Below are 23,876 nucleotides of genomic sequence, written 5' to 3' on the forward strand. Positions count from 1 at the left end.
GGACAGGGCGTAGCAAAGTGACAAAACAAGTGTGACAGTCTTGAAGAGACAGAAAGTGGACGACAGAGCGACAGAGTGTAGTAAGAGAAGTCCAGAGGAAAAAATGCTGAACAAGGGAAGCTGACAGCATCACACACACGGACTCACACACACAGGTAAGTTACACCGGATCATCTTCTAGCTGTGTCATGTTGTTACAGGTGGGAAAATCCAGACACTGAAGAAACACATCTCACACACACACACACACACACACACACACAAACATTTTGCTTAGTGTGTGTATTGGAAAAGTCAGGATTGGTGTTTTTTTCCCCACTGTGTATGTGTATGTGTGTGTGTGTTAATGTAGTTCTTCAGAAATGAAAAATGCAGACAGACAGGTTTTGCCATCCTGACACATTGACATACAGGAAAACCTGGACCTGTTCCGTGTGTGTGTGTGTGTGTGTGTGTGTGTGCGTGTGTGTGTGTGCTTTATGAGTGATCTAATTTGTAGACAGTATATTAGTTATTTAAATAAAGCGTACTATGTAAATATAATGTTGAGACACACGGAAATAAGAGCATTATGGCAAAACACACACACACACACCCTTAGTGCAGCAATGTTGTAATTTGAGGCTTTAGTTCAGGGTGTGTCTGTTATGACCCTAAACACACTTGATCGTGTTGCACTGGTGTCGCTGACATTTTATTAAAGGGATATTTCGGCCAACAATGAAATGTACACAACATTCGCCGAGATCTGCGTTGTGTCTGGTGCTTTAACTTTGTAGCTAACAATTCATTCGTATAGCTACCAGTTTAGCGCTGCATAATTAAACTGCATGTTTAAATGATCAGTCGGGGTTTAGTAGAGTTGTTCGGTGTCTCAGACCGAATTGTTTACGCGGTTTCTGACACGTTGAAATGCCTGTGGTGCCGAAAACTCTAAGCATGTGGGACGTACGTAATCTTTTTAGGGCTGGGTGCTAAGACAATAATGTTACCATTATGATATACGGCTCATGAGCATTATGGGATATCGTCATGTGTTGTTGACATTGTAACTTCATGGGTTTTTTTGTAAATGCATCCATGTGTCTCTATATGATAGTTTTGTTTTATACCACAGTGAAGTTGAATTCTCAAATCTGATTGGTCAGAAGTCTGTGATTGTTACAGTTTTATATCAATGCAGTCATTATATGTCATAATATATTAACGTTTCCATAGTAACAAAGTATTCAGAGACTTACATAGCGGACGCTCAACATAAACATTAAAAAATATGTAATTGTTGATTTAGTAACGTTTTTTTCAGATATTTATTTAACATTTATGGAAGGAGTCTCCAGTGTCAGCACTTCGTAACAATCTTTTCGTTTTCTCGGTAACATGACAAGCTGCGTTTAAACAACTGTTCATCTGTGATATATCGTAAGTGATAAAGAAGCTAAATTGTTTCACGGACGCTCCACAACATTAAAAGGAACTATAAACATTGTATATATTTATATATTATATTTTATATTATATATTATATTAGATAGTTCTTTAATAAATTTGAGAAATTCCACAATATATGTAGAATACTGTATATGAAAAGAAATGTTACTATAATCCAAACTGGTAGCTCGAATCTTTCCCTGTATCATATCCACTGTGGTGTCCGGGTTCTCTTTCATGGCGTAAAGCTGAACGAGGTTTTGTCAGCTTTTTTTATTATGATAGTATGTGTGTATTTTTGTTTGTGTGTGTGTGAGAGACAGAGCTAGAGAGAGCACCAGAACTGATCTGTTCACCTGTGTCATTTAGCCGTGTTGTGTTTGCTTAACCACCTGATAACAGTCACAGGGCAAAATGTACACAAATGCAAATAGGTGTGTGTGTGTGTGTGTGTGTGTGTGTATGATTAAATGTTAAGTGTAGTTTTCATGCAGAATGGCATCTACAACTAGCTCTCAGGAATACACAGAGTGTGAACCAGAAGACACACTGTGTGGTGAGTTTAATAATAATAATAATAATAATAATAATAATAGTAACTATTATTCACTGATGCATATTGATCACATATTGTGTATCTGTGTGTGTTTCTGCAGAGGTGCGTATGTACGAGCAGGAAGTGATCATCGTACCTGTGCTGCTGTTGCTCAGTTTTGTCGTGACACTCACAATCCTGCTGCTGCTGCGCTTCTGTCCTGAAAAAGTGCACCGTGTGCGCCCTAGAAACGTGCCCAGAGTGAGCCGCGGCCCCACCAGGATCATCAACGGGATCGACGGTGAGAGACACGCAGTGGCTTTGTCACAAATCAGCTTGTTGTTTATGTTTTTTTACAAAACCATTTCCACTTCTGCTTGGTGGAATCCACTTGGTTGCCATCTTACAGACTGCAGGTTAGACGAGGGACCAATGGCTGTGTTCCAAATACCATTCATTTTAGTTAGCTAGTTAGCAAAATGCTAATTATCGCTAGCTAGTAATAGAAACAGTAAGAGAAATGTGATTATTTGAGTAAGATACATTATAAAAAGGTCATTGTACGACAAAAGATAAATAGAAATCACATGAAAATAGATGAATCATTTGGGGGGGGAAATCACGTGAAATCAAATGATTCATATGAAAAATTATACATTTAAAAAGATAAATGAATCTTGTGAAATGAATCACGCATGAAATAAATGCTTTGTATAAAAAGCTTGTAAAAATAAATGAAAAAAAAGATTAAAAAAAATATCACGTGTGAAAAATCATTTGAAAAAATTCACATGTGAAAAATGAATCATTCAGAAAAAATATTTTCACATGAATATAATTGTATTATGTAAAAATCGAAGGAAAAAATCTTGTGAAAATTACAACACATTATTAACTCCACACAATCAGTTCATATGACTTTTATGTAAGAGGTGTGTGTGTGTGTGTGTGTGTGTTTCTTTGAGACTAAAGAACCCGAAGTATTTAGGTTTGTATATTAAAGGTGATAATAACATCAATAAAACTATAAATCTGTCTGTCTCTCCTTGCAGCTCCCCCGGGTCTGAATGCTTTAGAAGGAGAGAGTATAGCGCTAGATCTCTCGTCGACTTACTCCACGTTTACGACGTTAGTGCGTGGTGGTGGACCTGCACGTGGCATTGATAATCCTGTGTTCGGTGATGCTGCGCTGCTGAACCCGCGTGAGGCCCCGCGCCAGCGCCTGCCGGAGAAGTTCAAGCTGGTGACGTCACTGCCAAGTTCGTTTGCGCTGAAGTCAGACAGCAAGGTGTCTCTCTACAGAGCACGCATGGAGAACCGCAATGTCGTGCTGCACGTGCTCACTGGTGAGAGTGTGGTTTATTCTGTACACAGCGCTCCTGTCTGTCTGTCATGGTACCTTTGCTACATCATAAAAACCTTCAGTTATGTTCTCCAAGATGCTCCATGACCCGGACACACAATCAGGGTCCTTTGTGTTAGATGGATGGATGGATGGATGGATAGATAGAGATGTTGCCACACAAGTTCTAGAGTTTACACAGAGTGGTGTGAAAAACAAAAAACATCCAGTTCTGCAGGAAGAGGAGAATGGCCAGACTGGTTCACAATGACAGGAAGGCTACGGTATTCAAATAACCACCCTTTACAACAGTGGTGAGCAGAAAAGCATCTCAGAATGCACAACACTGCACAGGCTCAACAAAACTGGACAGCTGAAGATTAGAAAAAGAGCAGGCAATTTTCCAAAGTGTATTCCCACATTTGCACCCAGTGACAAAATTAATGGATATAGACAAACTTAATCTGTCTGTCAGTCTGTCTGTCAGTCTGTCTGTCTGTCCCGATGTTACTTGTCTCCCAACTTGGTATACACCAGAATTTTTAATGCATTAACTTTTTCTTGTATCCATCTATTTGTTCCTTCTGTTTGTCTTTCAGACTCAGCAAGTGAGACCGAGTGTCAGTCCTTCCTTGGCTTTGCGTCCTTCCTGTCTCAGTTAGGTCCTCACCCGTTCCTGCCCGAGCTGATTGGCGTCGTTACGCTCCGAGCGCCGCTCATCATGGTCATGGAGGAACTCGAGAACCAGGACTTGCTCAGCTACCTGTGGAAGTGCAGACAGGTGAGGAAGTGAACTATACACTCACAAAGAGAGACAGACAGGTGAGGAGGCGTAGTATACATTCATACAGAGAGGCAGACAGGTGAGGAAGTGTAGTATATATTCACAAAGAGAGACAGACAGGTCAGAAAGCGAACTATACACTTACAAAGAGAGACAGACAGGTGAGGAAGTGTACTATATACTCACAAAGTGAGACAGACAGGTCAGAAAGCGAACTATACACTTACAAAGAGAGAGAGACAGGTGAGGAACCGTACTGTACACTCACACAGAGAGACAGACAGGTGAGGAAGTGTACTACACACTCACACAGAGAGACAGACAGGTGAGAAAGCGTAATACACACTCACACATAGAGACAGACAGGTAAGAAAGCATACTGTACACTCACACAGAGAGACAGACAGGTGAGGAACCATACTGTACACTCACACAGAGAGACAGACAGGTGAGGTAGTGTACTATACACTCAGTCACAGAGACAGACAGGTGAGGGAGTGTACTATACACTCAGACAGAGCGACAGACAGGTAAGAAAGTGTACTATACACTCACAAAGAGAGACAGACAGGTGAGGAACCATACTGTACACTCACACAGAGACAGACAGGTGAGGAAGCATACTGTACACTCACACAGACACAGACAGGTGAGGAAGCATACTGTACACTCACACAGACACAGACAGGTGAGGAAGTGCATTATACATTTACACAGAGACACAGACAGGTGAGGAACTGTAGTATACAATTACACAGTCAGACAGACAGGTAGGGACGTGTACTCACACAGATAGAAAGTCAGATATAAATTCCCACAAAGAGATACTATTATTATTATTATTATTATTATTATTATTATTATTATTATTATTATTATTGACAGGCAGGACCTGACTCTGGTGTGATGACAGAGAGGCAGATCTTCACTATGGCCTCTCAGGTGGCCTCCGCTTTGGTGAGAAATGTTCACGTTCATGTTCAAGGCTTTATCTCAATGTACGGATTCATGTATTTCCTCACAATTTAACAGCTATTAGCTAATTAGCTAGGCTGTTAGCTAGCTACCAAAAGGGCTACAGAACTACATGTTTAGCAAATATCTTTTCTGTTGTCTAGCCTAAGATGACTGTTAATTCTAAGAATAACTGCTGTTCGATTTCTCCTTCGGAACAGGAGTTCCTGCACTCCAAAGATCTGATTCACGGAAACATCAGAGCCCGCAGTGTATTAATTACCCAGATGCTAACGGCTAAGCTGTGGGGTCTCGGCGATGTATACACAAGAAAAACGTACGGCTTAAGTTACAAAAACGATCCCGGAAAGAAAAAATGGCAGGCGCCAGAAATCCTGGCTAACAGAGAAGTGAGCCAAAAGAGTGACGTGTATGTTATTTTAATTTATTTTCTTTTAACTGTGTGACAAAGAGTGTTAAGATGAAACAGTAACAACTAGACATAAAAAAGAGACAATGTTTGGTTGCTAATTGCTAATAGGCAAACTTCTAGCTAACTGTTAGCTAGCTAATTATTTGTTAACATTTGTTGCGAAGATTGAGCTGAGAAACATAGTTAGCTATGAAGAAAGAAAGAATACTGACATTTTTCTGTTTTGATTGTTGAAGGTGGTCGTTCGGCCTGCTGCTGTATGAGATGGTGACTCTTGGTGAGTGATGATTCCTCGTAGTTCCCTCAGTTCGCTCTCTCTCTCTCTCTTTCTCTCTATCTATCTATCTCTCTCTGTCTGGTTTCATGTCTGAAGTGTTGTTCTCCGGCAGGTGAGGTTCCGTTCGCTGAGGTTCCCGTTAACGAGCTGCTGCAGTTTCTCCAGAGAGGAAAATCACTGAAGAAGCCACACGGCTGCTCCAGCTCACTGTATGTTACACACACACACACACACACACACACAGTCTGTCTTTCTGTCCAACTCAATGTACATAGCACCTCATACACACACACACGCACACACACACACACACAGTCTGTCTTTCTGTCCAACTCAATGTACACAGCACCTCATGCACGCACACACACACACACACACACACACAGTCTGTCTTTCTGTCCAACTCAATGTACACAGCACCTCATACACACACACACACACACACATACACACAGTCTGTCTTTCTGTCCAACTCAATGTACACAGCACCTCATACATCTAACACACACACATACACACACACACACACACAGTCTGTCTTTCTGTCCAACTCAATGTACACAGCACCTCATACACACACACACACACACACACACACACAGTCTGTCTTTCTGTCCAACTCAATGTACACAGCACCTCATACATCTAACACACACACACATACACACACACAGTCTGTCTTTCTGTCCAACTCAATGTTTTTCTGTCTCACTTTTTGTCTATCTCTCTTTCTCTCTCTCCCTTTCTACTCCTTGCTTTTTCTTTATCTCTTGCTTTGTCTTAGTCAGTATTTTCTGTTTCACTGTCTCTTTCCATATCTTCCATCTCTTTATCTTTATCTCTTCTCTCTCTCTCTCTCTCTCTCTCTCTCTCTGTCTCACACACAAATAAAATGCCACGTTAGTGTTTAACACCTGACGGGGAAAAAAATGAATTACAGCATGTTTTGTTTGTTTTCTTTCCCAGCCATACCATCATCAAAGGCTGCTGCCACTGGAAGGAACAAGACCGCTTCTCATTGGCCGATCTCAGACACAAACTCCAATCAGGAGAGAAGAGTGCCAACGACAAGACTTTTCTCCGGGCGTCTCAGCCAATCAGCATTCAGCATTACATTCAGGAGGCGGGATATGGAGAGGCCTACACCGTTTTCTAAAAATGTTGAATTACCTTTAGGATTTGGAATATGTTATAGCCAAAAAGGACATATTTGACCTTCGACCTTTTTTTTACTTCCTCAGTACGCCCAGAGTGATGGTATAACCCTAATTTACCACCAATAGGACAATCCAGTTGAACCTGCACCATTGAAAGATGGTACAACCCAGATTTTTACTGGTTTACTCCTCACACATCACATAACCATAGGTACAATCCAATTTACTCTCCAGAAAGATGGTACAACCCCATTTACCCCCGCCCATGTGCCTTGGGATATTGGTACAACCCTGATGAATATTATTACGCCATAGTGTAGCAGTTTATATTAATGACAGTTTTACACTGTTGTATACATATTTTTAAATAAATCACATTGCAATCAATGTTCTTTTTACTTGGTAGGTATAGCAGTATTTCAGTTTTAGTTTTTGGTGCCAATTTAATTAATTCCAGCTTTAGCAAATCGAACACCTGATTCGGTTTGTTAGTTTCTACACAGATCTTTTCAGCTTTTCTAAAAGGGTCATATTGTATTTTGTCAAAAATTTGAAAAATTATAATTAAAAAAAACTGTGAACATTTGTCTTACCTGAAGAGACGGAATAAAAGAACACCAATCACATAGCACTTGTTTGTATTTGCTCAGTTCCTGAAGAACACAGGCATTTACTACAAGAACTTTCTTCATATTCATTTCTCAGTTCTTTTCTCCTTTATAATCACTCATTCCTCTACTTCAGCTGAACCATCACTTCCTATAAATAGCTTCTTGTCATTAGCATATTTTTCATTCTTCATCCCACCACCTTTCTCTTAATCAGTCTGTCTCTCCTGAACTTAACTTTCTAGTCCAGCAACATTCGTCTCATACAAGACACACACACACACACACACACACACACATACACACACATACACACACATTAGGAGTAGGTACACACTTTATTGAAATAATGCTTAAACATGGTGTTGTTACAGATTTGAAGTGGGCTTGTTGGGTTCAGGACCGAGCCACTTTTCTCCTAAATGACAAAAAGAAAAACACGGCTGAATTATTTTGAAGTTACACAATAATATATCTGAATATAAATGCAAATCAAATTTACCGATGCAGTGAGCCATGAGCTCGAACCGGTCCGATCCGAAGAATATCTGGGGTTTTCCGTCGACGTGACAGATAATGAGAGGAAACCCGAACGCCTGCGGAGAAAGATGGAGAGAAAATGAGACATCAAATACGAGTGAAATGTGATCAATAAGAGGAAATGATTTGACCCTAGCCTCATAGTTGATTGCTTCCTGTGTAGTTTGTTTCAGCTTGTTTTTGATTGGCTCAGACTTGGCCAGGTTGATTACTTCTTCCACTTCGCTGGAGGACAAACCAGCCTTCAGTCCTGCCTGTGCAACGTCGAATAAATTATTATTACTATTATTTCTGTGCTTGAGATAAAAACAGGAATTAAAACAGAATTGTAATTTTTAATCAGGACAGTGATACATTCGTTCTGAACTGTAAGTGTTACCTCAGAGAGAGACGCTGGCTCACAGATGTCCTGATCCATGCTCCAGATTCGCTTCCACACTTCTCTAGAAACGTTCTCCAAAAGGCGATCGTTATCTTTCTCTTTCTCCGCTACGGCTGTTATAAAGCGCATTGCAGAGAGAGAACCTGAGAGAGAGAGAGAGAGAGAGAATGATGATGATGATATAACCAGTGTGAATTATGTAAATGTAGACATTTTTTAAAAAATACCTTTGTTAAACATAACCTCAAACGGGTCAGACGGGTGTTGCAGAGGTACGTTCATATAAGACGCCAGCCGCTTCAGATCCTTCATCATGTACAGACCTTTATTTGGCACCATCGCAGGTGGCTTGTTACCTGCAAACACACACACACACACACACATACAGAAGTTTTTACGTGCCCTGGTATAAATGTGGTAGGAATCATTTAATGTCCTGCAGACAGCTCTACATGTTAGACTGTTTTTAATCTGGATTTTAATCTTGATGCACAAAGCTAAAGTTTTGGTGCCTGTGAAGATTAGCACTGTTCACGACAACTTTATGAAATCATAACCAGTAATATTGTGAAAATTATATATATTATTATGATAGCTTGCTAGTTAGAGAAGACCCGCCTATTTTCACACAAAAAAAACAAAAACTAAAAACATTTGATGGACATTGCAAATGACCAATCATGGAGCTCTTCCCATAGCCAACTGTCTGGCACGCAGGATTATTTCATCAGCCAATCAGACTGCCAGCTGTATGATTCTGAAGCTTGTGGCCAGAAAAGTGTATAAAAGATATCAGACTCCAGGAGTGCCTGAGGCTGAGACTGGGACTGGGCATGCTCTGGAATTCAGTCTCAGTCTAAGCATTTTGTTATTTACCTGATGCTTGCATGACTCCTCCTAGAAAGGCGGGGCGTAATTTGAGGTCAATGTTCCACACATTTCTGTAGCGACACAGCACCTGAACACAGAGAAGCAAAAAAAAAAAAAAAACAAACACACGGCATTAACCACAGGAATCAGATTTTCAGATATGAATGATGATCTAAAACATTGTTTCATACATTTTAGACAAGTAACGTATGTGCGTAGTTGTGTGATTGGATTATTTTGTGCATCAGTGAATCGACTGACTCACTCTCATATCTTATATATATATAATTATAATTCATGACCATATTATGAGCTAGGGTGCAGGTTTTTGTTCCAGCCAATCAGAATCCATCCACACCTGATCCCACCTGGTTAATCAGTGATGCAGGACAGGGGATACTCCAGCACCTGTGGTTTAAGGTACTAACATGATGGTGGATTTTATGTTTAGAAAGAAATGATTTAGAAGTATATAAAGTTTACTCTAAAAACCTATTAGAATTCACAGAGCTTTCTTCTTTCCTCTTCAGTTTGGCAAAAGTTCAGCTATGTGGAGCCTAATCAAAATAAAAACTTGTTTTGGAGCTCGTGAACGCACACTGAAACAGACACTTACTGAATACACAACGACTTAGAGACTGACCTCAAAACCCAGCCAGGAATAAGGCGAGACCACGTCGTAAAACAGTTCAATCACTTTCCTTGACATCTGTGGATAAAGGTTGTTTTAAACAACCTTAGAATTGCAGTTTAAATAATGAATTGCACGTTTATTTTTATATTTATATTATTTGCGTACCTTGTTTAGTGCATGTGCGAGTCGTCCTTGGTTAAACGCAGCACGAATAGAAAACTGTAGCAAAGTTCAGCTCTTAAAGGAGCAGTGATTCATATCATATATATCGAGCTAATCGCTATTAATATGAGCTACAGGTACTGTTCACGGGTAGCGTTTGTCTGCTGTGTTGCACTTTTGCAGCACACTTTTTACTTTTTATATATATATATATATATATATATAAAGTAAATATGTCTGAGTCAAAGCACTGAGTCAAAACAGAATCAAATTCGCTGATTCACTGATTCGATTCGCAGCGAGTCAGTTTGCTCCACGTCACGTGACCTCGCGGACCGTTTCCTAGTGAACACGCACACGAAATTCGTACCACTAATTTCCGACTTGTGTTTGTTGTACTTGAAAGTTTATAACACCAGATGTTATAAAATATTTGATTTGTTTTCATTATTGTTATTTTAAAAAATGATTTCTAATTTCCGCCGATCCTCGCGCGGTAGGCGGGGAAACTAACCAGCCAATTAGAGCTCGAGTTTATCGAACCGTCACGTTGACCAATGGGCGCGTGCGTGTGGCTTGCTAACAGGAAGTGATTCGCTCACTCTGAGTCTCAGGTGAAGACAGGAGCATGATTATACCTGCTACATGTAAGTATACAAGTAAGTAGAAAAGTTAACTTTCATTCTTTCTGTTCTAGGAACAAAGATGTTAAGTGCAGCAATTAATAAAAAATGTGGACGTGCAAACTTTTCCAAGTGTCTACATCTTGACTAGAACAGAGGAGCGGCAGCCCCCCCAAATACCTGGTGGTTACCGTAAAACCGTGTATATACACTCAATCCAGTTTCTCCTGCTATGAGCTGAGCTCTCCTGAGCAGCGTTTTAAATCACTTTATAATGATCATTACCGTTAAAATTCTTTGTAAAGCGTTAGATTTGACACTTTGTTGTACGCATGTTACATCCTTGTAGCATTCCCTTCTCTCTTTTGGTCAAACAAATGCTGTTTAAAAAAAATTTCATGATGCACGAGATTACTGATGTGAGACGGGGAAAGAGGGCGGGGCTTCCACCAGGTGTCAGTTCAGAACATTGCGCAGCTGTCAGTCATTCCAGATTCACATGCTGACTGGCTCATCTGTTGTTATTTTTTTTTATTATTGCGCTGAAAAAGAAGAAAGTTCTTTTCCTTATTTCTCAGTGTTGAAATACTGAGCTGCGATGCAAAATGTGTTAAGGTTAGCTTAGGCAGCAGAACAAGTTTGGAAGTTGAGACTAACCTTAAATGCCAGCCAGGTGTAGGGCAAACCCACATCATAAATCAGTTCAGTCACTTTCCTGAAGTTGGACGTCTGCGGATAAAATGCGTAGTGGTGTAAATAACCACTTTAGAGTTCTACTTGGGATAATTAATGCACTTTTTATATTTACGTACTTCGTGTTGTCCTTAAGAGTGCATCTGAGACCGGAAGAATGCACTGATGACAGCGGGGCGGGGAAACGTATCAAAGTTCAACATTTCAATAAGGACGAATATATTCTATTTTATATAATCGCTATTAATATGAGTTATGATAACTGTTTACATGTAACGTTTGTCTTCTGTTTCACAGATTCGGCTTTTAAGTAGGAAGATCAGTCTCAAAACACTGATTTAAAAGAAATTCATTCGAATCACAGCAAGTCACTTGAATCGTTTTGCTTCGAAGCCTAAATCAAAACTGTGCGGACTGTTTCCTAGTGAGGACAAACACAAAAAAAAAAAAGCTTAAAAAGAGTCTGAAAGCTTAAAAAGAGTTCTTAAAGAATTCAGTTATTCATTTAATTCATTACTGTGCACATTGTTTTCTCCTTCATGATCACTCTTTTCTCTCTTTCTTCATCCAAGCCATCACTTCCTGCAGATATAGCTTCTTGCTATTGGTATATTTTTCATTCTTCATCCCACCATCTTTCTCTCAATCTTTTTCTCACTCCTTTCACTAAATAAGCCTTCTAGTTCAGACATATTCATCTCATGTTAGACAAACACACACACACACACACATTAGGAGCAGGTACACACTATATTGAAGTAGTGATTAAACATGATGCTGTTACAGATTTAAAGTGGGTTTGTCAGGTTGTGGACCGAGCCACTTCTCTCCTGAAAGATAAAATGCAACACAACCAATTATTTTTAGGTGTGTTATACAATAATACACCTGAATATACAGTAAATGCAAATCTTATTTACCAATGCAGTGAGCCATGAGCTCAAACCGGTCCGATCCGAAGAACGTCTGAGGTTTTCCGTCAACGTGACAGACGACGAGAGGAAGCCCAAACGCCTGTGGAGAAAGAGAAACAGAGACAGAATTAAACATCAGATAGATTGAAATGTGATCAATAAGAGGAAATGATTTGATGCTCGCCTCGTAGTTGACTGCTTCCTGTGTAGTTTGTTTCAGATTGTCTTTGACTGCCTGAGAGTTGGCCAGTCTGAGTAGTTCTTCCACTTCGCTAGAGGAGAAGCCAGCCTTCAATCCTGCCTGTGCAACAAATAAAAATACACAAACATCTTGTAAGTTTATAGGAATATCTATTTTTAAACATTACAGGTACTCTTCAATTTTTCAGGATGGTAAAAAAAAAAAGAAAAAAAAAAGCTCAATACACATGCAATAACACACAAATTCAATATGTCAGTGGACGAGGTAGCGAGACAAACATGTGATGCTTCTTAATAATTAGCAGCTTTGCCGTTTTTTTATGGACCAAACACACCACAGTCACGTGTTCTTGTTTTCTGTTGACGAAAGGCAACTGAAACGAACAAACGTGAGAGATTTAACTCTGCAGGTTCTGGATGTGCTCCACATCACATTAGCTCCGAGGATGAACATGGACACTACCAACAGCTGATTTTATTCTTTAATTATGAGATATACTCCCATCAGCTATAAAATTAAAACCACCTGCCTAATATTGTGTAGGTTCCACTTTGTGCCACCAAAACAGCTCTGACCGTTGAGGCATGGACTCCACAAGACCTCTGAAGGTGTGCTGTGGCATCTGGCATTAAGATGGTAGCAGCAGATCCTTTAAGTTCTGTAAGTTGCGAGGTGGGGCCTCCATGGATCGGACTTGTTTGTCCAACACATCCCACAGATGCTTGATCGGATTGAGATCTGGGGCATTTGGAGGCAAGTCAACACCTTGAACTCTTTGTCATGTTCCTCGAACCATTCCTGAACAATTTTTACAGTGTGGCAGGGCGCATTATCCTGCCGAAAGAGGTCACTTCCATTAGGGAATAGCGTTGCCATGAAGGGGTGTACCTGGTCTGCAACAATGTTTAGGTAGGTGGTATGTGTCAATATAACATCTACATGAATGCCAGGACCCAAAGTTTCCCAGCAGAACATTGCCCAGAGCTTCACACTGCCTCTGACAGCTTGCCTTCTTCCCTTAGTGCTGATTGGTGTATATGTGAAAAATGACAACATATCAGTCTAATAAAAGGTGCAGCATCACTTCACTTTTGATCCAACAGTCACCCCTGATGGGACGGACACACACACACACACACACACAAATGTTTAGCCCAATCCTATCAGACACACCCACCCCAGGCCAGTTTAACAGTTCAGACAACTTTTACACACGTATGCAAGTTGTTAACGTTTGTACTGGGTGTGTCCTCACACTGCTCATGTCATATGTGACCTGTCTTCCATAAAAGGACATATGCAAATAAAAAGGCAGTTTCGGTTCAACAGAATACCGAGTAGTGAGCATGTTTTTTCCTCCATATAATTTGATATAATTTACTGGTTACCATACGCAAGAATGGTTTCGCCAACACAAGTATTACCTCAGAGAGAGACGCTGGCTCACAGATGTCCTGATCCGTGCTCCAGATTCGCTTCCACACTTCTCTAGAAACATTCTCCAAAAGGCGATCGTTATCTTTCTCTTTCTCTTTCTCCGCTACGGCTGTTATAAAGCGCATTGCAGAGAGAGAACCTGAGAAAGAGAGAGAGATGATAGATAGATAGATATCAAACTTGGCTAGCTAGTTAACAACAGTGTGACGTATTCCTGCCTTTACAAATTGTTATATATCATGTTAGGAGTAAAACAGTAAAGGGGTGTGATGTGACCCAACGTGAAGCTAAGATCCAATTATTGCTGATTATTTTCCAATACCAGCACACCCTGAAGTGTTTTATTTCACTTTTAACACAGCAATTTGAAAATGATTAAAAAAAATTTTTTCATTTATTATTGAACGGCGTGTAATATTTTTTTATCCATTTATAGTTACAATTAACATAGGGGAACATCCTGAAAAAAAATTGGTTCCTATTATTTACAATATAGCAACTATAAACAGAGCAAATTATGTAAATGTGGACATTTAAAATATATATATATATATATACCTTTACCAAACATAACCTCAATCGGGTCAGACGGGTGTTGCAGAGGAACGTTCATATAAGATGCCAGCTGGTTCAGATCCTTCATCATGTACAGACCTTTATTTGGCACCATCACAGGTGACCTGTTTCCTGCGAAAACACACACACACACACCAATTTTTATGTGCCCTGGTAGGGGTGTATTGAAAGCAAGCATTATAATATAAAAGTGGTAGCAATCATTTAATGCACCGTTGATGCTCTTATACAGTTCTACACATTAGATTGGTTAAAAAACATAATGAAGGCTGCTGGGTTTTGCTGCAAAAATAAGAAGCGAGTGCGACAGTCAAAGTCTCCAGAAGAACTGTGACTGCTTCTGCAAGATGCTCAGTAAAACTTACTGCTAATTTCCTTATAAAACTGCACTAATTGTACCTGAGACTACTATTTTTTTTTTTTTTAAATCAAAGGATCATCATGCCAAATATTGACTTTGTTTCACTGGTTACTGTTTACTGCTCTTTATAGTATTTTTTAAATGTAGAAACCTTTAATTTCATTATTTTTGCATCTTTGCTGTATTTTTGCATCTTTGCTTTGCAGCATTTATTTGCATGTGCCTAAGACTTTTGCACAGTACTGTATATATTATTATAACAGCTTGCTCATTAGAGAAACAAGACCATTTGACAGACATTGCAAACAACCAATCACAGAGCTCTTCCCGTAGCCAGCCGTCTGGCACGCAGGATTATTTCATCAGCCAATGAAATCAGACTACCAACCAAATGATTCTGAAGCTTGTGGCCAGAAAAGTGTATGAAGTATATCAGACTCTAGGAAAGGCTGAGGCTGAGACTAGGACGGGGCATGCTCTGGAAAAAGTTAAGTAGTTATGCATCAGTGTGCTGTATTTTATTTACCTGATGCCAGTAGGACTCCCCCTAGAAGTGCGGGGCGTAATTTGAGCTCCATGTTCCACACATTTCTGTAGCGACACAGCACCTGAACCCAGAGGAGGCAAGAGAAAAACATGCCATTAACCACAGGAATCAGATATTCAGCAGAAAATGTATGCATGATGATGTAAAACTTATTGCAATTTTGACATTGTCACACCTGGCATCAGTACTAGCACCCATGTGAGGTGGTCTTCACTCACACATTTTACACAAGTAGTATGTATGTAACTGAGTAGATTATGTTGTGTCTATCGGTGAATCAGTTGACTCACTCTCATATTTTTATAATACTTCATGACTATTTTATGAGCAAGATCCACACCTGATCCCACCTGGTTAATCAGTGATGCAGGACAGGGGAAAATCCAGCACCTGTAGTTTAAGGTGATTTAGAAACTTTACTTCAAAAACCTATTAGAATTCACAGAGCTTTCTTCTTTCCTCTTCAGTGTGGCAGAAGGTCAGGATGCACAGTGAAAGTAGACACTAGAGACTCACCTCAAACCCCAGCCAGGCATAGGGTGAAACCACGTCGTAAAACAGTTCAATCACTTTCCTTGACATCTGTAGAAAAAGTTGCAGTTTATTATTTAATTTAATTGCGCGTTTATTTATCTATTTATTTATTTACCTTACCTTGTTTAGGGCGCGTGCGAGTCGTCTTTATGTGAACGCAGCACGGGCGGGGAGCTACTGCGGTTAATCCAGCCGCTCTGCCTGAAAGCCCGGTTAATCTAGCGGAATGTCAATTTTCAGGGGCGCGGCTTTTAGACACTTAGCGGTAATAGCGCCTAAAGCCGAGAACGAGCGCCCGCGAGCTCCTACACAACCAAATTTAACTTATACAAAATGATCGTATTAAATAAACAAATAACAAAACAAACACGCAATAGTTCACAGTATCTATGAGTATACAGGATAAAAGTTTATATAATCCTTTACATTATTGTTATTATTGTTGTTGTTGTTGTTGTTATTGTTATTTAATAGTAATAATAATCTAACCATAAATACATTTTTAAAAAGTATAGGGGGATCATTTCACAGAGAAAGCCTCTGACACCAAAATATTAATATTTTACATCATCTTAATGCTGAAATATAGGGACATGAACTACTCTGTGCTCACAATAGAAATGAATTCATTTTACTGTAGAATTTTAATGTAATATGGCAACATAACTGTGCCAGGAGGCACTTTTTAATCCATTATTAAAGGGATATTTCAAATTGGTAAACGATCAAACCCATTTACATCAGTTCACAATAAAGATCAATTCATTTTACTGTAGAATTTTAAAGTAATTCTAATCAAAGTCACAAGATCTGTCAGTATAATTGAACCGGGGGCTATTTCGATGCATTATAAAATGGACAATTTAAATTGGTAAACCATCAAACCCCCCTTATATCAGTTCATAGTAACCTACTCTATCCTCACAATAAAGATAATTTCATTTTACTGTCAAATTTTAAAGTAATTGAATTCAGATTCACTGGCTCTGTCAGGCACTTTGTAGTCTATTATGAGTTTGACATTTCAATTCCCCAATCAACAATCAAACCCACTTATATCAGTTCACAGTAAGGTACTCGTTAGCATATTTCGACTTAAAAGATCAATGAATTGAATTTAGCCAAGAGACGTTTAACTACTACATTTCAAACTGATAAACCATCATACCAAAAGATCTTGTTGAAATCTTGACTGCACTGGCAATGACCAGTTTAATAGATTATTACTAACAGTAACAATGTTGCTAAATTGAATATCAAATTTTATCAGTTTAGAAAAAAAACAATTATTCAATATTTCAGTAGTATAATTTATTAAGCATTTAATTAATTATTTAAGTTTTAACTACTTACATATTTATGGATTAGGAATTAAGTATTACCCAATAGTCAGTTGTCAGCCTCAGGGTCCTGGGTATGACCTTGATCTTGGATGATTTGGCTGTGCTAAAGTGTGTGACAATGCCTCCAATGTGTCCTATCAATATGAGTGGTGTGAGGGGTGTCAGAAACAATATACCATGAAATAGGAATACAGTAGGTTGACTGAATTGAGCATAGCCAATCCACCTAGCTGTGTGTTTTTGGGCCGTGGGAGAAAACCAGAGAACCCAAAGGAAAAGCACATGAGCAGGTGAAACTCTTAGAAGAAAAAACCCAAGCTCAGGATCAAACCCATGAACCCAGTGCTGTACCAATGCACTTTTCTGAATCCCCTTTTAGAGCATAATAGTCAATCATTTGAAGTGAGCGGTTTTATAGTGGATTAAATTTGTCTTGGGTCAGTTTGATTGACTGATCTTTTATATTTAAAGGCAAAATACAGTAACATTCTACAGTAAAATTAATCAATTTTTCAGCATAGAGTAGCTCTAATGTGATGCAGACTGATATGAGTGAGTTTAATCATCTACCAATTTGAATTGTCCATTTTATAATGAATTAAAATAGCATCCTGGCTCTATGTGAAATTGACAGATCTTGTGATTTTGAATGGCAATTTATACAAAATTCTACAGTAAATTTTATTCATTTTTATTCTGAGCGTAGAGTAGGTCACTATGAATTAAACTGCGTGGGGGTTGATTATTTACCAATTTGAAATGTCCTTTTTATAATGCATCAAAATAGCCTACTGGTTCAATTATATTGACAGATCATGTGACTGAAGAGCAATTACTTTAAAATTCTACACTAAAATTCATTCATTTCTGTTCTGAGCATAGAGTAGGTCACTGAACTGATATGAGTGGGGTTCGATTAGAAATGTTTGGTCGTGTAGGAGAGCAGCGTTTGGAGTAGATATGTCTGAGTCAAAGCACTGAGTCAAAACAGAATCAAATTCGCTGATTCACTGATTCGATTCGCAGCGAGTCAGTTTGCTCCACGTCACGTGACCTCGCGGACCGTTTCCTAGTGAACACGCACACGAAATTCGTACCACTAATTTCCGACTTGTGTTTGTTGTACTTGAAAGTCACCAGATGTTATAAAACATTTTATAAAATATATTAAATATATAAAATATGTTATAAAATATTTGATTCGTTTTTATCATTAAATTTTTTTTTCTAATTTCCGCCAGTCCTCGCGCGGTAGGCGGGGAAACTAACCAGCCAATCAGAGCTCGAGTTTATCGAACCGTCACGTCGACCAATGGGCGCGTGCGTGTGGCTTGCTAACAGGAAGTGATTCACTCAGTCTGTGCCTAAAGTGAACACAGGAACTCGTTTAAACCTGCCACATGTAAGTATTAATAAAAAAAAATTCTTTTCATTTTTAAATTTAAGAAAAGAAGTACCAGGTTTAAAATGCTATTTTAAGCGTCCTGTTGTGTTCAGACTGTTATGCTATGCTATGACTTGCTAGCCTGTTAGTAGTGGGCAGATCCCTTTAACATGTTGCAGACATTTTTAAGTAACTTCTAACATTTAACATTTAAACTTATATGATAACATTTTTAGAATAACATTTAGCTGTTATATAAAAGTATCTAAAATTGGTTACACCATTCATTTGTTGATGTGTATTCTGTGAAAAATGTGACATGGACATTGACAGATGTGACACCCCCCCCCCCCCCCCTAAAAAAAAACAACAACAACAACATCTAATATAATAGAACTAGGTGAAGAACATATAATGATAATTAAAACAGCCTTAAATGCTGATAAAATAAATTGTCTACATCTTCCTGGAAATCTTCATACAGACACTAGACTATTAATTTCAGTCATTTATAATAATTATTGCAATACTCACCATTGTAATAGATATTGCAGGAGCCTGTAAAAAAAAAATGATCATTAATTATTGAAAGGTGTAATCTTGTGACGTGAATGGTGAATTTATAATCACAGTACCCCGGTTGCACGATTCATGATATTCATCACCTTCTTAATTGTTTTGAAATGTTTTTATACATTTTTTCTTTACAAAATGAAGTTATGTAACCTGGAAAAGGATTGAAAGATTTGCGGGAGAAATCGCATACAATTAGATGGACTAACAGTGGAGTCAGTCAGTGTTCTCACAGTCCTAATGATGTCCATGATACTCTCTAAAAAATACTGATATTATATATTTTGATATATAAATTATATTAACTGAACAACTTAATAAACAAGAAGACAATAATGCGATGCTGAAATACACCTAATATGCTCATTATTTACACTTCTGTTCTTGTTCCTCTCAAAACTCTCAAAAACATCTTTTGCATTTGAACGAACAAGTGAGAAGATCATAAATCATAAATGAATGCCAGAGTGAGTCACCTCTGAAACAAGATTCTTCCATCATTTGCTTATCAGAGAGTGTTTTTTTTTTTTTTTTTTTTTTTCTGAACTGAGCTTCTTATCTCTCATAGCTGTGGTCGCTTGCGAGCGTTATATCAGACATGTCCTGTTTTACATTGCATGTAAATGCAGCGTAAACAACAGCACTTCGAAAAAATAACTAGTGCATCTGAAAGTTTAAGGTTCCATCTAAAATGTTTATTCTGTTCTGCTTACTAAAACTGTTAACCAGCTCAAATTAACATCTAATTAGTGTTCTTCCTAGAATAGTGGCCATTTCGGTTGTCTCAATCACTTGAATTCATATCTAGTTAGTGATCTTAAGTATTTTAAGGCTCTGTCCCAAATGCTTCTAACCCTAGTTAATGTTCTTAACTAGAATGTCAGCCATTTTCACAACTAGTTAGCGATCTTACTAAACCCTTTGCTGTTCTTTTCCAAGAATGTCAGCCATTTTAGGTCTCTGTCCTAAATGTTTTGTCTAGGTAGTGCTTGCTAGAACATGATCCATTTAGGCTGTGTCTCATACTGTGTCACAAAGTTCACATCTAGTTAGTGTTCCTGTTCAACCCTTTGTTATTCCAAGATTCTGTCCCAAATACTCAACTGCTCTAGTTAGTGTTCTTAGTAGAATGTCGGCCATGTTGGCTCTCACACTGTAGAATTCATGTCTAGTTAGTGTTCTTAGTAGGCCCTCTGCTATTTTAAGGCATCACTCACAGGATTACTTCCTTTTACTGTGAACAGAGAAATGTCTCCAGATGAGCTGGTGTACCTGGGGATCCTCACCGCATCCATACCTGTGGGGGTCCTGTTCCGCTACCTCAGTAAGTCCCGACTCTCAGCAGGACGCGTTCCGGTGACGGGTTCTACCATTACTGGATCTTTTATATACATTTTTTTGTGTACCAGGTCCTCCAGTGAAGCAGGGGGCAGCGTTGAGTTTGGGTCTCCTCCTCACCATTGCCACGTCCGGGATACACACTTTACACTCGCTGTGCACCGTGCTGGGAACATGGCTGATTATCCGAGTCAACTGGAGGTGAGTGTGTGTGTGTGTGTGTGTGTGTGTGTGTGTGTGAGTCCGGATTTTTACCACAACCTTAGGCCCGCCCACTTTACATTGAAATCGAATTGAATATCCACAGGTAATGTCCATGTGTTTCTAAAACGTAAAGGTGATTTTTCGGCCTTGGTCGTGCCTTTCGTCATCGCATGGTTAGCTTTCAGTGATTTCATTATTAGAGTTCCATGTTAGACTGGTTTCCTGTTCCCTTTTTTCCCCCCTTATCTATGGTTCTATGCAAATGACACATTTTAATATGACAAAACCACAGTCTGCTGCTCAAAGAAGAGCACTGTAATGAAAACGTGTCTAATAATTATGAAGCGTATATTTTGGGAATTGTATTTTATATATGTAAAATTATTTTTTAAATTCATTTTCAGTAATATACACTATTTATTTATTTATTTATTTATATGTCTATTTTATTTAAATATATGTGTATGTGTGTGTGTGTGTGTGTGACACGTATATGTGACATATGACGTGTATATCTATGAGTGGACAACATGGCACCGTTTGCACCCATCATGCGGTTTTGAAGCCTTTTTTTTGGTCAAAATGGAAGTTACCATCTTGCAAAAATTGTGTGCGCAATAGATACGCGACAGTGGCTCCGCCTCTCGCCCACCCATATTGATGATGGACACTCTAGTCGTTCGTTTCGGGAGCACGTGTGCTGTGAGATTAACTGAAGAGCGACTCAGAATGGCAGTTAATTATTATGTAAAATTCTAAACTGTAGTCATAAAATTTTTGCGTCATGACTGACTAAGCTACCGTTTCCTAGCTAGCTGACATTGGCTAATTATGTTACACAAAGTAATGTAAGTATAAGTAGTGAATGTAAGGTACCAACTGAAAATACACTGGTAATCAGCAGTCAACGTTTACATTCAACACAAACTATTTTTCGAGGAAAAATATCGTCGCTGTCCGTGATGTTCATGTAGCCTCATGGCTACACCTGCCCTAAGCTACACATCTGAATGGAGAAGTGCTCTTTTATGCTTCACTCGATCAGTCAGTGGAGTTCGTTTAAAACTGAGAGACTGGCTAAAGTCATACAGTAAATCGGAAATTGTTATTAGAAGTAGCTAGTGTTAGCTGCCTTGGTTTGTCCCGTCACTCACTCAGATTAGTTGGCTAGTTATAATATTAGTACGATAAGCTAGCTTAGACATCAAAATGAGCAACATACTGGAGAGAATTCCCCGCTGGGGGTCTGGACACGTCTTTCCTACAGAAGTGTCAGGAGTTTTATTTATCACCAAATAACTTCTATAGACACATTTATCGTAAGGAAAAATACTGGGCGAGATATCAAGGTCAGCTGAACCCGAAAATAGTTCATTAATTGTTCTCCGTTCAGTAACATGGGAATGGGCGGGACTAAAAATTGTACTGTGGCTAGACACTAGAGGGCCTCAGAGACCTTTTGGCTTCACTTTTGACTCCTTGCTCTGAAGTCCACTCATACGGTATGTACTCACTGATTTTATTTATTAAAAAAAAAAAAAAAAAACTTTATTTCTTTAAATATATATGTAATATTTTGCATATTGTTTATTTCTTTGTAGGAAAGCTCCACACCTTTCTCTCGGATGGACGTTCCTCTATCTTTTATTCTTTCGTATGGTCACATGGTTCGGACTTACAGCTCCATCACCATTCGCCAACGCCATCCAGCTTCTCCTCACCCTGAAGGTCAGCGATAATGTCGGCTCGTTGCTCTTGTCTTATAATTGTAACTGCATGTGCAATTGTTTAGAAAAAAAAATTAGAAATGAAAAGAAAAAGAATAGACAAACATACAGAATGAAGAAAAGAAAGATACATCTGTAACGTGTCGTGTGTAACAGATGGTCAGTTTGGCATACGAGATTCAGAGCTATCACTTTGAGAAGAAAAAGGAAGTGAGCTCGTTCTCCAAGTCGCCTGTGATTGGCCGTCTCTCTCGTGAGCCCTCCCTCTATGACATCATCTCTTACAGCTACTGCTACATTGGGATCATGACAGGTAATTTGTGTACGGGGTCAAATGGCCCAACTGGTCATCCAACTTCCTACATGTTATCACTCCATTAAAGGTGCAATAATCCATTTCTTTTCTTACTGATAACATGAATAAACTGGAAAATATGTAGAATGTGATTAAAAAAAAAAAATGATGGTTTAAGCCATGACCTCAGGAGAAAAGTATTACATGGCTGAGAAACCTCCTTTGGAAAACTGCGTTAAGGTCTGGAATGCATGTTTATGTTTACACAGCCATCAAGTCAGTCATTTCCTAGACACTCCCTCACACCTTTTAGCTCCGCCCCCTGCTAACATGCTAACACCGCAGCTTAGCACTCCTAAGAGCTTATTACGAAGAAAAGAAGGGACAGCGACTACACTTGTGACCATTCTCATAAATCATTACATTTACAGTGTTATATAGCACGTTCGAAAGTGATGTCATGACGATCCTTGCTAATGCTAACACTAGTTAGAATGCTAGCTCTGGTTGAACCACCGCTTTGTGTTCATGGCTGGGGAAAGGAGGGCGGGCGCGAAAATCATTCAAATCTTACTCAGCTCCTCCTATTTAACCAGTCGTACCTAGAAGTCTTACCTAATGCACCTTTAATTCAGGAGACCATATTTTTGTGTTGTAACAGTAACAAAACCTTGTTGAAATATTCGTCACTCATGTGGTTGCGCTGTGGCGTAAATAGGTTTCCACGGTGACTGAAAAGGCGTTCCACCGGCGTTCCATCTCTGTCTCTCTGTCTCTCAGGGCCGTTCTTCCGTTATCAGACGTACGTGGACTGGCTCGAACAGACCGATCCTCTCTCGCTGCCGTGTAAAGCGCCGTGCCTGAACAGGTTAAAGATGGTTCCCGTTTACGGCGCTCTCTTCATGGCTGTTAACTTTCTGTTCCCGTTGTCCTACGTTCGCACTGACGAATTCCTGGAGCACAACTTCTTCTTCAGGTGTGTTCTTCTTCTTCTACTGTGTTATGATGCATCTAAA

The 23,876-nt window shown here is 39.1% G+C and overlaps 4 protein-coding genes across 7 annotated transcripts in view; 2 read left to right on the top strand and 2 right to left on the bottom strand.

The window, feature by feature from the left end:
* styk1b (serine/threonine/tyrosine kinase 1b) lies at positions 1 to 7,544 on the top strand. 3 transcript variants are annotated; one of them, XM_026925981.3, is made up of 10 exons: positions 1 to 155; positions 1,926 to 1,987; positions 2,088 to 2,267; positions 3,019 to 3,312; positions 3,908 to 4,089; positions 4,978 to 5,049; positions 5,268 to 5,476; positions 5,716 to 5,756; positions 5,869 to 5,965; positions 6,723 to 7,544. In XM_026925981.3, exons 2-10 carry the CDS (start codon positions 1,927 to 1,929, stop codon positions 6,910 to 6,912), a joined length of 1,326 nt encoding a protein of 441 aa, XP_026781782.3. In that variant the 5' UTR covers positions 1 to 155; position 1,926; the 3' UTR covers positions 6,913 to 7,544. The 3 variants fall into 3 exon arrangements, with proteins under 3 accessions (XP_026781782.3, XP_053090620.1, XP_053090615.1); XM_053234645.1 differs by having other exon boundaries at positions 6 to 155; positions 1,910 to 1,987; XM_053234640.1 differs by having other exon boundaries at positions 7 to 155; positions 1,915 to 1,987.
* A 296-nt stretch (positions 7,545 to 7,840) lies between these two features.
* On the bottom strand, positions 7,841 to 10,294 carry LOC113533953 (glutathione S-transferase kappa 1). The gene is made up of 8 exons (XM_026926467.3): positions 10,113 to 10,294; positions 9,957 to 10,022; positions 9,320 to 9,401; positions 8,671 to 8,799; positions 8,441 to 8,586; positions 8,199 to 8,315; positions 8,024 to 8,117; positions 7,841 to 7,939 (listed from the first exon to the last, which is right to left on the bottom strand). Exons 2-8 carry the CDS (start codon positions 10,020 to 10,022, stop codon positions 7,890 to 7,892), a joined length of 684 nt encoding a protein of 227 aa, XP_026782268.3. The 5' UTR covers positions 10,113 to 10,294; the 3' UTR covers positions 7,841 to 7,889.
* A 404-nt stretch (positions 10,295 to 10,698) lies between these two features.
* Positions 10,699 to 23,876, top strand: part of mboat7 (membrane bound O-acyltransferase domain containing 7) — a 22,135-nt gene continuing 8,957 nt past the window's right edge. The window contains exons 1-6 of one of the 2 annotated variants that reach the window (XM_053234639.1): positions 10,699 to 10,756; positions 20,541 to 20,620; positions 20,706 to 20,835; positions 22,440 to 22,566; positions 22,722 to 22,878; positions 23,641 to 23,836. In XM_053234639.1, coding sequence (XP_053090614.1) covers positions 20,545 to 20,620; positions 20,706 to 20,835; positions 22,440 to 22,566; positions 22,722 to 22,878; positions 23,641 to 23,836 — 686 coding nt within the window. In that variant the 5' untranslated portion in view covers positions 10,699 to 10,756; positions 20,541 to 20,544. Of the gene's footprint in view, positions 10,757 to 18,580; positions 18,742 to 20,540; positions 20,621 to 20,705; positions 20,836 to 22,439; positions 22,567 to 22,721; positions 22,879 to 23,640; positions 23,837 to 23,876 lie in introns of those variants that run through there. The other variant, XM_026926466.3, reaches the window with a different exon arrangement.
* Positions 11,949 to 16,266, bottom strand: LOC113533954 (glutathione S-transferase kappa 1). The gene is made up of 8 exons (XM_026926469.3): positions 16,117 to 16,266; positions 15,979 to 16,044; positions 15,442 to 15,523; positions 14,537 to 14,665; positions 13,966 to 14,117; positions 12,524 to 12,640; positions 12,346 to 12,439; positions 11,949 to 12,255 (listed from the first exon to the last, which is right to left on the bottom strand). The coding sequence occupies exons 2-8, from the start codon at positions 16,042 to 16,044 to the stop codon at positions 12,206 to 12,208; spliced, it is 690 nt and encodes a 229-aa protein (XP_026782270.3). The 5' UTR covers positions 16,117 to 16,266; the 3' UTR covers positions 11,949 to 12,205.

Source organism: Pangasianodon hypophthalmus, chromosome 1, assembly GCF_027358585.1.
Source record: "Pangasianodon hypophthalmus isolate fPanHyp1 chromosome 1, fPanHyp1.pri, whole genome shotgun sequence".
NCBI classification, from domain to species: domain Eukaryota; kingdom Metazoa; phylum Chordata; class Actinopteri; order Siluriformes; family Pangasiidae; genus Pangasianodon; species Pangasianodon hypophthalmus.